Source organism: Pantherophis guttatus, chromosome 1 (assembly GCF_059756535.1).
Source record: "Pantherophis guttatus breed Tessera chromosome 1, ASM5975653v1, whole genome shotgun sequence".
Classification (NCBI taxonomy): Eukaryota; Metazoa; Chordata; class Lepidosauria; order Squamata; family Colubridae; genus Pantherophis; species Pantherophis guttatus.
This window is the reverse complement of record NC_142063.1, coordinates 33,502,913-33,518,048: the sequence shown is the minus strand read 5'-3', so window position 1 is coordinate 33,518,048 and position 15,136 is coordinate 33,502,913. Positions and strand designations below refer to the sequence as shown.

The 15,136-nt window shown below is 39.2% G+C and overlaps 1 protein-coding gene across 10 annotated transcripts in view; it reads right to left on the bottom strand.

The window, feature by feature from the left end:
- The window catches only part of SYT16 (synaptotagmin 16), a 101,157-nt gene extending 87,277 nt beyond the window's left edge, over positions 1-13,880 (bottom strand). For 3 of the 10 annotated variants that reach the window (XM_087871546.1, XM_087871549.1, XM_087871555.1), the window contains exon 1: positions 13,548-13,880. In XM_087871546.1, the coding sequence (XP_087727672.1) occupies positions 13,548-13,560 (13 nt within the window). In that variant the 5' untranslated portion in view covers positions 13,561-13,880. The remainder of the gene's footprint in view (positions 1-13,547) is intronic. The other 7 variants (XM_087871535.1, XM_087871562.1, XM_087871550.1 and 4 more) reach the window with 6 other exon arrangements.
- Between the last annotated feature and the right edge of the window lie 1,256 nt (positions 13,881-15,136).

Sequence of the window (15,136 nt, the reverse complement as noted above, 5' to 3'; positions counted from 1 at the left end):
AGAAAGAAAATGAAAGGTGAGGTTTTTGATGCTTTGAAAGTAAATTAGAGAAGGGTAAGAAATTCTCACCATCGTATCTCAAAAAATGTTGATCATAGATAAAATGAATTATGAAACAATCAACAGATTCCATCATGAGCCATTTGCAAAACTGGCATTACTCGGACTTTCATCAACAAGCACACCCTATTTGTGAATGCCTTCCACATCATTATCATTTCTAATACTTCTTTCCACACAAACAGTTTGGAGCCAAAGCCACAGACCCTCAAAATGCTGAAGTCACCATGAGTCAATTCAAAACCTGTACTATATGTCTAATTACTATCAAACTGAAGAACTGGACAAGAGATGGAAGAGTGAAAGTTGTACTCACCAATTGAATTACCTCCACATTCTGCCTGACTGCAATCAGATCTAAATCTCTGTGATCCCACAGCATCAGTAGTGGTTGAAGACTGATTTTATTTCTAGTTGCGTTGTGGTGTATCTGAAAGTAAACTTTGTTTTTGCTACAACAAGCCTCAAGAGGGCTGGTTTCCTATTAGCAAGAACTCTTGCATCACCCAGGTTTTCCAGCTTCTGGATTCAATGCAGCATTTTCCCTGCTCCAGGTGAAGAAATAAGTATTAGTGAGTCCTACTATCATGGGAGGCTATTCCCATTCTCTATTCTCACCCCCATTCTACAGGAACATCACTGAACAAATGCAGACAAATGAATTTAAAACATGATATAGAAGAGTCAGAGCACTGACTCACTGCCAGTTTACGCACTCTTCAATTGGTCAACCAGAAAAAGCATCAATTGGTTCATGGTGATCTTGGCATTTTCAAGGTCTGTGGCCATGAAGAGTTTGAATCAGCTTCAAAATGTTTTTGTGGAACTAAGGACTGGAAATGATATTGACGTAGAGGAGAGGTGGGTTTCAGCAGGTTCTAGAGAACCAGTAGTGGAAATTTTGAGTAGTTCGGAGAACCGGTAGTAAAAATTCTGTCTGGCCCCGCCCCATCTATTCTCTGCCTCCCAAGTCTCAGCTGATCGGGAGGAAATGGAGATTTTACAGTATTCTTCCGCTGCCACACCCACCAAGCCATGCCCTCCAAGCCACATCCACAGAACTGGTAGTAAAAAAATTCGAAACCCCCCACTGACATAGAGGCAGCAGCCTCAATGAAATTTTAACAAGACACAGTAGCTTAAAGGTAACAGCAACAACAGCAAAAATACCAATGCTGTAAATTTTAACCATCAATGGTTTCTTCATTTTTTTTAACTTTTATTTTTTGAGAGCATGTGCAGTTTGACAGAAAAAGAATGAGCAACTAAATGTACTGCCTTTAATTAGAATTCTAATTATTGTATCATACATAGCTGCGATGGAATATGAAAGACCTCCAACTGGGAAAATAAAAAACTGGATTAATTATTCATTTCTATCTGCATTACTCTTCCTATTGTTATTTTAGGTGAAATATTCATAAGAAATGCAAGCAATAATGGAAAAAATGCAATTAAAAGGTAGGGAATTTAATTCCACTTTCATTGTGAACAGTTGACCAAATGCATGACTCAACAGACCTCCCGTATCACTCAAAGATATGTCAAGTTAGTTCCATCTCATAATTTCAACATTGGTGGGGCAAAAATGCTCACATTACCAGACAGGAGCGTTTACTTACTGGCAAGAACTACATATTGAGTTATGTAAAGTTTTTATCTGGCATCTCCAATTAAATAAATTAAGTAGCATAGCTGGAAGACTTTGCTAGAAGGCTACTAGGCTGCATGGACCACCTGCTTGGCTCTGTATAGGGCTAATCCTTCATTACATGTGCCATCTAACATATGGGGGAATATGCAGCTGGAGAAAGTATGTCAGTGGGGAGGGGATGTCAGCAATAGCACCATGACTTCCCAGGCAGGAAGCAACACAATCCAGAGAAGACTGCACAGTCCTGAAGTGGATTGGGGAGGGAGGAAGAGGCTCAGGGTAGCCACACCCTAGAATTTCCCAGAATATACCTATCAGTTTTAAAAGTTATAGTTTTAGTCTGGCAAGATTCTGTTTGTTAGGTAGATCAAGTAAAGAACTAGGCTCAATTGGATCATACTGTGTTGTCTTTGGGCTTGGAGAGAATATCACTAATTTCCACTTTTATTTCTCTGCAATATCAGACATATTTTCTTGCCTTTACATATTCAACATGAAGGTACTTCCATATAAAAAGAATGGAAGCATATAGATCACGCCACAAAGTCTATAGTTACAATCATGCCTTTCCTACTAGTTAATATACAAACATGCCTGTATTAAGAGAATCCACAGATTATCCCAGCTTCCCTGTACATATTTATATAGCAGAAGAGAGCTACATACAACCTATGTAATAATACATCAATGCTGAATCAGCATTTTCTGTCAAATATTCATTAAAAGACATAATCAGGTCTCTCTTGCAAAATCACTGGTGAATGCTTATAAAAATGTTCTCTGCAGCTAAGCAGACTTTCTCAAGTATGTTTACTATTTTGCATGAACTCAGTCACTGTAATTGATAAACCATGGAGTTTATAACCATCGAATTGTGGATTATTCAATAAATCATATATAGACAACGGTTCAACCTAACATTTGGGGGGGGGGAAACATAAATCAAACTTTGTAAACCACAAAGACTGAGTTTATTCAATATACCAAATCAAAACAAACCAAGGTATGGCTTACTGTTACTCTATGTAAGAATTACACTGCAAAAATCCTGAGCACATTTTATTATGGAGAACCAAATATATAAAGTGGGACTGTATGAATATTTTTTTATGGAAACTAATCTTCGATTTATTATAGTCTTCTGGAGGCTTTTCCATTGTAGCTGTTCTTAATTTACTTTGTATAAGAATTGAAATGACGGGAAAATACTCTGGGTTATAAATTAAATCTAGAGATAGTTTATTGGCTGGAATTTTTATTATGAGAAAAGAATATGTCCGCTTGAATAAAAGGAATAAAATGTTATTTTATAATTCAAATGTGTTGTAGCTAACCAACTAATAGACAGCATAAGGCTGGGGCCTTTTAGGAAACAGATGAGTTTAATTTGTTGAGAAATGGGGAAGTTCCAGAACAATTAAAAAAATATTAGAAAATATATACAAAACAAGATGAAGGATACTCGTAGAGAACTGAAGAAACCATGAACTATAACGCTCTGTTGTTTTCTTCTGTTAAAAGCAAAAGAAAGAAGGACAACTGGTATCCTGGGAAAAAGGCTGGGATAGTGGCCAAATGAGAGAAAGACCAACAAGCCGTATGAATTTAATTATAAACAATATGAAGGACCATGTAACTGACTCACAACCCCATCAAACTGACATGTCTCTAGTTCAGTGAGAAAACGTAGCTATGCCTTAACCACTTTAATATGTGTGGACTTTCCCTCTGAAAATTCCCCAGCCAGGTTGCATTATTTGTTCCGTTTATTTGTCGGCTTCTTTTGGCTCCAAACTTTTAAAAGAAAAATAACAAGGAGGTTCAATAATTCAGCCTTACTTTGCTCACTGCTCTAATAAAAACTCCGAACAGTTGTTTCAGAGATTAGGGGGATTTGTCATATGTGATTTCATATTTCCTTAGAGATTTGCTCAACACACTCTAATGGAAAGAGGACAAGGCTAGGTAGTTCAACGTATTGAAGCAGATAAAAAAGATGAGAAAGTGAAAACTTTGAAATTGAACTAATTTTAATTGCTTGACCTCAGTTTCAGTATGATGGGGGGAAGGCATTCCAATTTCTTAATTACCCAAAACAACTTTATATATATAGTCAGACTGAGACAACTCCTTTTCTTAACAATACAAATGAATGAAAAAAACACAAAATCAGGCTTTGTACATCCCTAAAGGTTTATAAGGCTGTCCATCTCACCCCAAGGTCATTATGGAGGTGGATATTCACCTATTTCCAAAATGGCTTTAAAGGTAAAGGTAAAGGTTCCCCTCGCACATATATGCTAGTTGTTCCCGACTCTAGGGAGTGGTTCTCATCACCATTTCAAAGCTGAAGAGCCAGCGCTACCCGAAGATGTCTCCATGGTCATGTGGCCGGCATGACTAAATGCCAAAGGCGCACGGAACAGTGTTACCTTCCCACCAAAGGTGGTCCCTTTTTTTCTACTTGCATTTTTTATGTGGTTTCAAACTGCTAGGTTGGCAGAAGCTGGGACAAGTAATGGGAGCTCACTCCGTTATGCAGCACTAGGAATTTGAACTGCTGAACTGCCGACTTTTCGATCGACAAGCTCAGCATCTTAGCCACTGAGCCACTGGGTCCCTATAATGGCTTTAGCCAGTCACAAACTTCTATTTACCTGAAGACAAATGGATAAAGTTGTTCAGCGACAGTTTCTCAGCCACCAAAGTGCCCTTTCTCTTTTCACCTTTTTTTTTTTAATTTGGGCACTCTTCCAAGCGCTTTGTTGCTACCGGTATCATTCTGTGTTTCCACTTTTCTAAGCATTCCTATGGGTCTGATAATCTTGGAAGTAAAAGATTATGCTGGAGCCTGCTGCTTTATGACATCCCAGCAACCCAGTCATTTAAGTTGCAAAATTAACATTGGGAGAAGGGGCATGAAGTGCATTCATGTATACAAGCAGATACAGACTGTAAATGGAAATGGAAACGATGAACATGAAACGTTGTATAGGGTCTTGTGAAGATCTCAAGAACATACAACTATTTTAAAATAAAATAAATGCCCCATGTGTCAGCCATCTGACAACCATCTGGACTCACCACAATTTATGTTGTTTGATCCAACACCTGCTTCATTCACAGGAATTTGTTTATGGGGCTCATTCAAGTTCAGTGCAGAATATTTCAGAAATGAAATATAATAAGTGGGACTATCCAGTTGGTCCTGGACAATAGTTACCATTGTAGATTCAACCTGTCAAACATTGGTATTAGCCAGACACACACTGCCCCTTAAATGGGAATTCTATTACGTATTATAAAAATAAACATTTCTTTGTAATTAAAAATTGTCTCTCTTTCCTTATTTTCAGGAAGTATTTTATTGGTTGGTTTTCTGGTTTATTTTCCAGCTTATCTTTTATTCTATCGAATCTACAATTTCATATTCTGTAACTGTATTCCATAATTCTATTTATTGTTTTCGTTTAGGACAGCTAAACACTTGGCTCCACTAGACCCATGCCTGGGACCTCCAGTCCATACTGTCCCAAGTTTGATCTCCTGGGTGCTGTTGAAGTTGCTGGAAGCTGCTCTGAGATAGATTCCAATTTCTCACCTGTTCCCTGCAGCTCCCTTTAGTAGTGAGAGACAGTATAGAGAGCTGGTGTGGATTACTTCTAATGTCCCCTACTCCAGTACGGCCCATGATTTGCATTATTCTATTTTACCAGCACCCTTTTGCTCTCATGCATGAGCAATGAACATTTTGTCAGTGTCTGGGCTGTGTGTGTCTTCCAATTCCTGGCTACCCAGTGGTGGGATTCAAATAATTTAACAACCGGTTCTCTTCCCTAATGACCGGCTGGGTGGGTGTGCCATGTCAGGAGGTATGACAGGCAGCAATTGGCCTCCTGCACTCCCCTGGGAGCAAAAAACGAGCCGCGGGGGGGACGCTGGCCCCCTGCGCCCCATTTTGGGTCTAGTAGGCCTCCCTGCAGCCTCCTGCGAGCAAGAATGGGCCACAGGATGACTTCTGGAAGGAGCGGGAAGGGGAGGGGTGGGTGGGGCCAGCCAGCAATTTAACAACCGGTTCTGCCGAAGTGGTGCGAACTGGTTGAATCCCAGTATAAATATATTTGTTTATATATCAAAATTCTTTACTGCCAATCATGTTCTTTGCTGTCTTAAAGCATCGCATCTCTGAGACATCACAGCTTACTGCTTCATTCATTCATTCATTCATGCTGCTGCTGCTGCTACTTTCCCGCTTCAGCTCTCTTTTAGTCCTCCTTCTTTTAGAATCAAATATATATACAGTTGGAAAGCACCTTGGAGATGATCTAGTCTAACCAACCACCCTCAACCCCCAACAAATGGCTGTCTAACCTTCCTTTGAAAACCTCAAGTAATGGAACATCCATGACATCAGGATGCCGGCAGTTCCATTGCTCAACACATCTCATGGTCAGGAAATTTCTCCTTATTTCATGTTTGGTTCTCTCTTTGTAAAGTTTCTATTCATTGGAGATTCTCAGTCATCCAGGTCATGGTTGTCCCAAAAGTGTTTTTTCAAGTGGCAACTGGATTTTCTGGGTTTTCTTTGAAGACGTTTTGAAGAGCTGAAAAAGCTTCTTGGATGAGAAGCGAAACATTTTCAAAGAAAACCCAGAAAACCCAGTTGCCACTTGAAAAAACACTTTTGGGACAACCATGACCTGGATGACTGAGAATCTCCATAGACAAGAACTGAAGAAGCTTCTTGGATGAGAAGCAAAACGTCTTCAAAGAAAAAAACAGAAAGTCCAGTTGCCTCTTGAAAAAGCACTTTTGGATTTCTATTCATTGGTTCTAATATGATGCATGGGCGTTATGGAGAATAGTGCCGTGATAGCCCTTCAAGTATTGGGAAACTATTCCCATTTATCTTCCAAGTCTTTCCTTTTTTTTCTTCTTTAGGCTAAACCTAATTGGTTCCTTTAATCATTCTTCAAAGGATTTAATCTCTAGACACTTGTCTGCACTCTTTCCACTTTTTCAGCATCCTTCTTGCATTTGGCAACCAAAACTGAATAAGCATTCAAAGTGTGACCTGACCAATGCAACAAAATGAAGAATACCATTTTCCACGATGTTAACACCTCAACATCATGCCTCTGTTAAGGGAGCTCAAACAGCATATGGCAACTCTAGCACGTCATGCTTAGTCTATGATCTACCAAGGTGCACAGATCCTTTTCACAAGTAATTACTTGTTGTGGCCCGCCAGCTGGCAGCGGAGCTGGTGGTAGACTCAGACGATGAGGTTGGGGAGGAACTTGGGCCAGTTCTGGAGTCTGGGGAAGGCTCTGATGGATGCTCTGCATCAGACGCAGAGATAGAAGTAGGGCCATCCGACATTTCCCAGCCACCGGAGAGGCAGCTGCCTTTGGAGGCTGATATGAGTGAGGAAGAAGAACAGCTGGGGCCTGTTCCAGATGCAGGTATGAACAGAGCAGGTAGGAGAGGTGAACAACAGAGGACAAGGAGTCGACTCAGGAAGCAATTCACACGTGGACGCTGAATGGCCCCTCCCTGGCTGGGGAATAAATAGAAAGGGGAGTGGTTGTCGTAGCAGTTATCCCAAGGAACTGATAAAGTCTGTTACTGCAGTTAACTCCTTGAAGGACTATTGCCTGGACTTTTCAGTGAGTGAATGCAATTAATTCACAAGAGGTAAATAAAGAGAGGTTTTTCATGACAAGGAGTCTGTTTCTTGCTTCTGCTAAGGCTGGGTCAGAACACTACTACCAATCCATGTACTACCTGTTTTGTACCTGTACATCTCAGTTTTCCTAAGTATAGAACCTTATATTTCTCACCACTGAATATTTTGTTGAATAGGGTCCAATGTTCAAGTCTGTCAAGATCCTTTTAAACCTTGAACCTCTTCTCAGGCGTTGGTAACTTCCTGTCACTTTTATTCCATCTCTCCCACTCCTCTCTTCTTTCAAGAGACAGTTCTCTTCTTTCCTACCATAGTTGTCTTCATAAAACAGCAGCAGCACATACATACTGTCTTAATAATAAAACTAAAGACTGATCTATAATTTCAAATACGGTTGCATCTGGGCTGCAAAAATCCAAATGATTCGTAGTTCTAGCAGCAAAAAGAGATTTCTGGGTCTTTAAAAAAATATTTTTTTTAAAAAAAATTAGAGACCATCTCACTCACAGAGCAACTATGAAAAATATAAAAACCATATATTTCAATAGGCAATTAAAACAAGAATAAAATAATTAAAGTTTTTTGTTAATCCCCTGGTGGTTATTTGGATTCTTACAGCCCATATGTAATAAATTTTAAAAGTTTCTTTTGCTTGTATAAACTCCCAAGACATGTAGAGTTGGTGGTTCTTTGGGAAAATTAAAATATTTGAAAACAGATTTTATCACAAACTAATTAAGCTACAATCCATCAAGAGATTCAGTTCCTGATGACGATGGGGAGTTGTATACTCCCAACTCAGAATAATACTTCATAGACTTAATTAGGTCAGCTACAACTTACTTAATCAGCTATGTATGTAGTGTATGCATGTAGTGTAGTATATAATACAGGTAGCCCTCGACTTACGATCACAATTGAGCCCAAAATTTCCATTCTTAAACGCTTGAGTTTTGCCCCATTTTACAACTTTTCTATCCACAGTTGTTGAACGAATCACTGCATCTAAGTTAGCAACGCAGTTGAATCTGACTTCTCCATTGACTTTGCTTGTTAGAAGCTCACAAAGGGGGATCACATGACTCCAGGACACTGCAACAGTCATAAATACATGCCAGTTACCAAGCATCCGAATTTTGATCACATTATCACGGGGATTTCAGAGTCATAAGTATGAAAACAGCAGGGTGGATAAAAATCAATGATTTTTTTTAAAAAATCAGATTTTTTTGATTTAAATCGGATTTTTTTTTATTTAAATCGGATTTTTTTATTTAAATCAGATTTTTTTTATTTTTATTGAATTTATTTTAATAAAAAACTTTTGGGGTAAAAATCTATCGTAAGATAGTTTTCTATTTAAGATACATAAATAATTTAGTTTATTCAGCATGAAATGGAGCTTAGTTATGTAGCACAAGGCTGTATATTCTGCAACACTGGGACTATAGGTGAGTCAACAGTGGGTCAAAGGAGTAGCAAAGATGACAGTTGCTCTTTAAAAATTATGATTTAAATTGAGTTGATTTAAATCAAGCCTTTTTACTAGTGATTTAAATCATGATTTAAATCATGATTTAAATCGACTCTATTTAAATCAAATCCACCCTGGAAAACAGTCTTAAGTTATTTTTTCCAGTGTCATTGTAACTTTGAAAAATCACTAAAACAAATGGTTATAAATCAAGGACTACCAGTGTAGTGCAGTACAGTGCAGCACAGTATAGTGCAGTGTACTTTAATATAGTGTAGTATAGTGTAATGTAGTTCTTAGCTTTTAAAATGCCAATAAATATTTTAAAATCTTAATTTCATTTTGCCTTCTCTCACCTGTATTAGCAACTCTCTCTCTTTCTCACACACACGCACACACACACACTAAAAAAAGCATCCAAAGTACTATTTGAATGTCACCAAGGGATGTTATAAGACAAATCTGGAAGATACATAAAAGCCATAAGACAGACTCCCTTCCAATTCCATTTACTCATCGAACATGTTTTTTTTCCTTTTCTTATCAATGTCCTGGATTAAGACAAAGCTAAGAACAAAAAACAAAAAGACCAACCTCCTAGACCAGGGGTGTCAAACTGGCGGCCTGCAGGCCAGATACGTCACGTGTAGGCCACGCCCACCCCAGCTCTACACAGGGAAAAATGTTGTGATACATCATGTGACGGCAACGTGATGGTGCGAGTTTGACACCCATGTCCTAGACTAACACTATTCAAAATATTATATTAAAAATGTATTGTATTAAAATATGTTTCAGCACCTAAGGTCAGGAAAACAGCACACACTGCACAACTGGAAGACCTTTAGAAGCAGTAGTTGTTCATTCATACAATCTTTAAAGTCTAGTATGATCAAAATTAGAAACAGAAAATATTTCTTGTAAATTAAATGCTAACTCATACAAAGAACCCCAACAGTACAATTCTGGTAACTAAGCAACCACTGTACAAACCAAAATAGAAAACAAAACAGCCATGACACCTTAATTTCAGGGGCTGAAATCCTTGTCAACTTGCTCAGCAGACTAATGCATTGTAATTTAACTCCAGCTGTCTGCAATTAGTAAGTTCGAATCTTGCCAGGCTCAAGGTCGACTCAGCCTTCCATCCTTTCTAAGGTAGGTAAATTGAGGACCCAGTTTGTGGGGGCAATAAGCTGACTTTGTAAAAATATACAAAAGGATGAAGGCTATTGCTTAATGCACTGTAAGCCGCCCTGAGTCTCCGGAGAAGGGCGGCATATAAATCAAATTAAAAAAAAAAAATAGCTAATTGAATCAGCTCTGGCTCAAGGCTAATTTTCTATTTACTTATATCTGAGATTTACCTTTAATCTACTTTTTCGTAAACTTTCACTCCCATTCAACATGCTCAATTCACCCCCGCTGCCAATCTCTTCTAAAATTAAAAGCCAAGAGGACTCAGTGACCAAAGTATTGGATTTAGCACTTATTAACTTTTCCTTTTTAATATCACAATCTCTGGGGTGTGATGCTAGTTTGCCTCCTCGTGCTGCACCCTGGATAGCACAGAAGTGTGAACCAAATGACTAGCAACAATTGGCAGCCAGACTACATTAAAGAATTGGTAGTTAATGACAGTTGGCAGTCGGACATCTTTGTAGAACTCCTGGCTCTCTAAATACATGGCAACGGATAAACAACATCAAGAGCTTACATCGGCCCAATGTCTGTTTTTTTCGGCATGGACCAACATGTCATTGGATGACTGGGTGGACTGGACATTGGCATTTGAACTACTAAAAGTCCATGTATTTGCCATACACTAAATAAATAAATCGCAATCTCTAAAATAGAATAAAAGCCTACTTGATGAGGCCTTAATGTCAACAGATACAACAACCTATCTAAAAGCTAATAATGAAAATACTGACGTGCTGGACAGATTCTGCTTATTTTGGATTGACTATGAATACATAATAAAGGAATCAGCAGTTGAGAAATATGCCACAGACTAGGACATGGTAGAATAGCCACAAAGGCTTTGTTAAAGATATTCAGATGTCATGATGTGTCCATACCTACAAAGAATTCTCCAAGCTATGGTTTTCCTTATGATGCTCTAGTCAAGTGGAAGTTGGATTTTGAAGAAGTAGGAGAGAAATAAATAGTAATGTTGATGTTTTTGAACTTTGAAAAGATAGCAAAGTAAACAAACAAATGGATCATTGAACAAATCAATCCAGATTTATTACTCCAGGCACAAGTAACAAGGCTCAAATGATACTTCAGATACAGTACATTATGCAAAGGTCTAACTCTTTGAAGAAGTTTATAATGTTCATCCTGGTTAATAGAATGTCCTAAAAGACATGGATGATACTTTTATTACAACTTTCTCACTAATTAATTAAATACTACTACTACTACTACTAACAGTAAGACAACAACAATCTTGGAAAAGACTTGATAGGTAGACAAAAATGCCAAATCCAGCCTGAACATCTGGCTGACTGTGTTCAATGAACCATAATAATAATAAAAATCTGCATTCTGAGAAATTCCCTAGCCTGACATGTTTTTGCCTAAATTTTTTTGTCAATGTTTCAATTTTACAAATTCATACCATGTATTCACAAATATTAAGAATAGATGTTCATATAAAAATCTAGAGTTTTAATGCAAACAACCTATACCGGTACTACTTTTTTTAAAAAATAAATTTTTATTAAACATATTTCAATTTTTTCACATTTCTACTCTTTACAGTGTTCCGATACCAGTATCACTCATATTTATGTAGTTTCCAATTTTCATAGATTGCTATTCTATATATTATATATTTACTTAATTATATAAATTTAATTATATTATAATTATTTATTTATGTACATAAATGTACACATACCGGTACGTCTATCTTTTCTCTTAAAATATGGACAACAGAAAGTTTAAAAAATTAAATAGTATTATTCAATCTATTGTTAGCCTGCATCTGTAATGAAAAAAATCTGCCATCCTAAAAAGTTGAGCATCCAAATTATGTAATATTAAAACTTCCTGTTCAAGTGTGACATGAAAAGCAACTTATAGCATGAAAGAAACTCATAACATTCAAAAGAAAAATAGAACATCTAACATGCAAATAGAAAATTCATCAGAAACAAAAGGTTTGATTTTAGTTATAAAAATATGGGTCTGAAATATTTTTCTAAAGGCAAAGAACAAAAGAAACCTTGTCCATCTCAAATCACAGGAATCTTTATAGAACTGCCCTCTCTTGTAGATCTAAATGTCCAGATTCAGAACAAGATAGTTCTACCCTAATTTTTTTTTAAATTTGATTTATATGCCGCCCTTCTTCGGAGACTCAGGGCGGCTTACAGTGCGTTAAGCAATAATTCATTTGAGTCTTAAAGTTTATGTCAATATCTTAAATGAGGCCCTCAAAGAAACAGCAATGAATGTAGCTGTCTAAACAACAGTCCCATATGATTTCTATTTAATTAATTGAATGGGGATTGTCTTTAATCCCCACAATCCCCAGTCAGGGGATTATGGGAGGTTATCAAATTTGGTGAAAGCTGCTTTACATACTGTGCCTTTTCTTGAAGAGTCTCAAACCAGAACTCAAGTTGTCCATTTATTTCACCTTCACTATAAGCTGATATTGTTACCAGCTTTAGGGGAATTAAGTTGCTTGTGAAATTAACAGAGTGCTGCTGGTTTCCTGGGCCATCTCCTTCCTCCATTTCATCATAGCCATGGAGAAGGATGTGTCTTTGCTAAAGGCCTCCTTCAGGTCCTGTAGTCACTACTTGAAAGTGAGCCGTTGCCACTGCAGAGATCAAGACCAGAACAACAAGCTTTCCAGGAATGGTGGCATCTGATTATTCATTGGTGGCTTTTCAGTCAGCATCCAAGACAGGCTGTGGTGGCTGGGATTGCTGTGCAACATTTGGAAAGCCATACATTGTATCCTGCAGCAGCAACTGCACTCAATTCAGAGTTCCCTCTTAACTAGGTTAGAATGTTGCCCAGCCCTGTGCTAGCAGATGATGGCGACACAGCCTTAGATTAAAACAGAGCTGCCCAGCCCAGGGCCTCAGATCCTTAGAAGTCAGATCAAAACTCGGGTGGCCCAAATAAATCTTCAACTGTCTCTTATGCCAGAAACAACTCCAGGGAACAAGACAGGATGATGCGTAAGGGATCCCCAAATTACATACAACTTTTAAAACCTGACTACAATTTGAAGACCAGATTGTGAGATCTGGAAAGAAAAACTCAGGTTGCAGCAGCTAAATGCAGAGAGGGGGGAAATGGGGAGGGGACAGATGAGGACAAAGAGCAGGAAAGGATCTACAGACACCACACCACCCCCTCTCCAAATAAGAGCTTCCCAAAATCCCAGGCCTGGTAGGGTTTGAAATCCCAGACATCTAAAGGTCTCCAACTGGAAGAAGTATGGCAAAAATGCAGAACGGATAGGAAAAGGGACCCGGGGAGGGGGGGGCAGATACAAAGCTCCCACCAAAGCAAAGGAAGCAGGAATCCCATACATACACACAAATACACAAACACACACAAACACACACACACCAAGCGCAGAGTGGAAAATCCCGCAGAGAATCCCGCGCTCTGCGAAAGCCCGCAAGAAGGGCACTTACTATCGGTCGCCATAGCTGCTGCTGCAGCGGTTGAAGAGACCCACTTTTCCAACCGAGGACTTGCGGAGGGGCGGCGACAATGGCTTCTCAGCCACCTGCTTTCCCACTCGGCGTCGTCGCCGCCGCAGCAGCCGCCGCCGCCGCTTTTCCATTAATCGGAAAGGAGGCGCATCCTTTAATCCATCACTTCGCTCCCTTCCCTCCAGGAAAAGAGGAGGAGGGGGAGGGAGGGAGGGAGCGGATTTTACGCACGCGCTCGTCGGGGCTCTGTACCTCGGCAGGCGCGTGCCGGAGGGGCGGCCTGCGGAGGCGCCGGGCTTCTGCAGGAGGCTCGGCACGTGCTCCACGGTCCCTCCTCTCTCTCTCTCTCGGGCTCAAAGACCCAGGTGGAATCGGACGGCTGGAAGGTACCGACGCCCCGCTTTAGTGGCTGTTGCTGGTCGTCCGCCTCGCGGTCATTGGAAAGGTTTCCTGGAATGTTTGCAATAAATGCGCGAAGTAAGAATGAAAATCCTATAGAAAATCGACCCCTACGGGAAAAAAATTGGTTGGATCGAATTATATTATCAGCCACACACAAAAAAATAACATTTCCTTATTCAGGTTTTTTTTTTTTCCCCTCTTCAGTCGTGTCCAGTTTTTTAGAGACTGCCTGGACAGTTTTCTTGGCAAGATTTTCAGAAGTGGTTTGCCATTGCTTCCTTCCCAGGGCTGAGAGAAAGTGACTGGCCCAACCTGGCTCAGCTGGCTTCATGCCTAAACAAGACTGGACTAGAGCTCAGTCTCCTGATTTCTAGCCTGATGCCTTAACCACTGCACCAAACTTGCTCTACATTTTATTTAAAATGGTGCAAAACTGATTGCATACAAAAGGATTAGCTTTATTCTTATCAACCGGATTTGCAACAGGCAAGAACATTGCATTGATTCTGGATAGGGAAAGGGGTATGTTTCTTCTCCAACTCCCAACCCTTTTAAATGGTGCTGGTGTTTTCTTCAACCACATAAATATCCTATAAAGTATATTTAAAATACTTCTCTTGGTAGAGAGCTTTTAAACCAGTAGCCCAATTAATAGGGATGTGAATAGCATCCTCAATCCTTCTCACTTTCAAGGTGGGTTGGGACCGGTTCCAGTAATGACATAAGATCATAAATCCTGGAAATTCTGGGACTTGGGAGTCTCAATTGGTCCAGAGAATGTCAGGTTGGGAAGGCTGACAAAAAGGAAGCTACACGCTGAACAAAACCCATCCTAGGCTGCAGAGCTGTGTTTTCCACAGAAATAGAGCCAGATTAGTTTACACCTCTTCTTGCAAAAGGAAGATGGCAATATCAGACTTGCCGCCTCTCTGTGATATCTGACCTGCTCCTAAGCAACAGACATGTTCACATTAATTTCTGACTTACCAGAATTGCTTTAAAAAAAAAAAAAAAAACAAGCATTGAGTCCAATAGATGGGACTGTCAAAAGCAAGATAGCTGTTTTTATTACTGAAATGTGTATGCCACTGAAACAAACTTCCAGCAGTTTATAATAAGATAAAAATGCAATAAAACATCCATAGTAAAAAGAAAAACAAATGCAA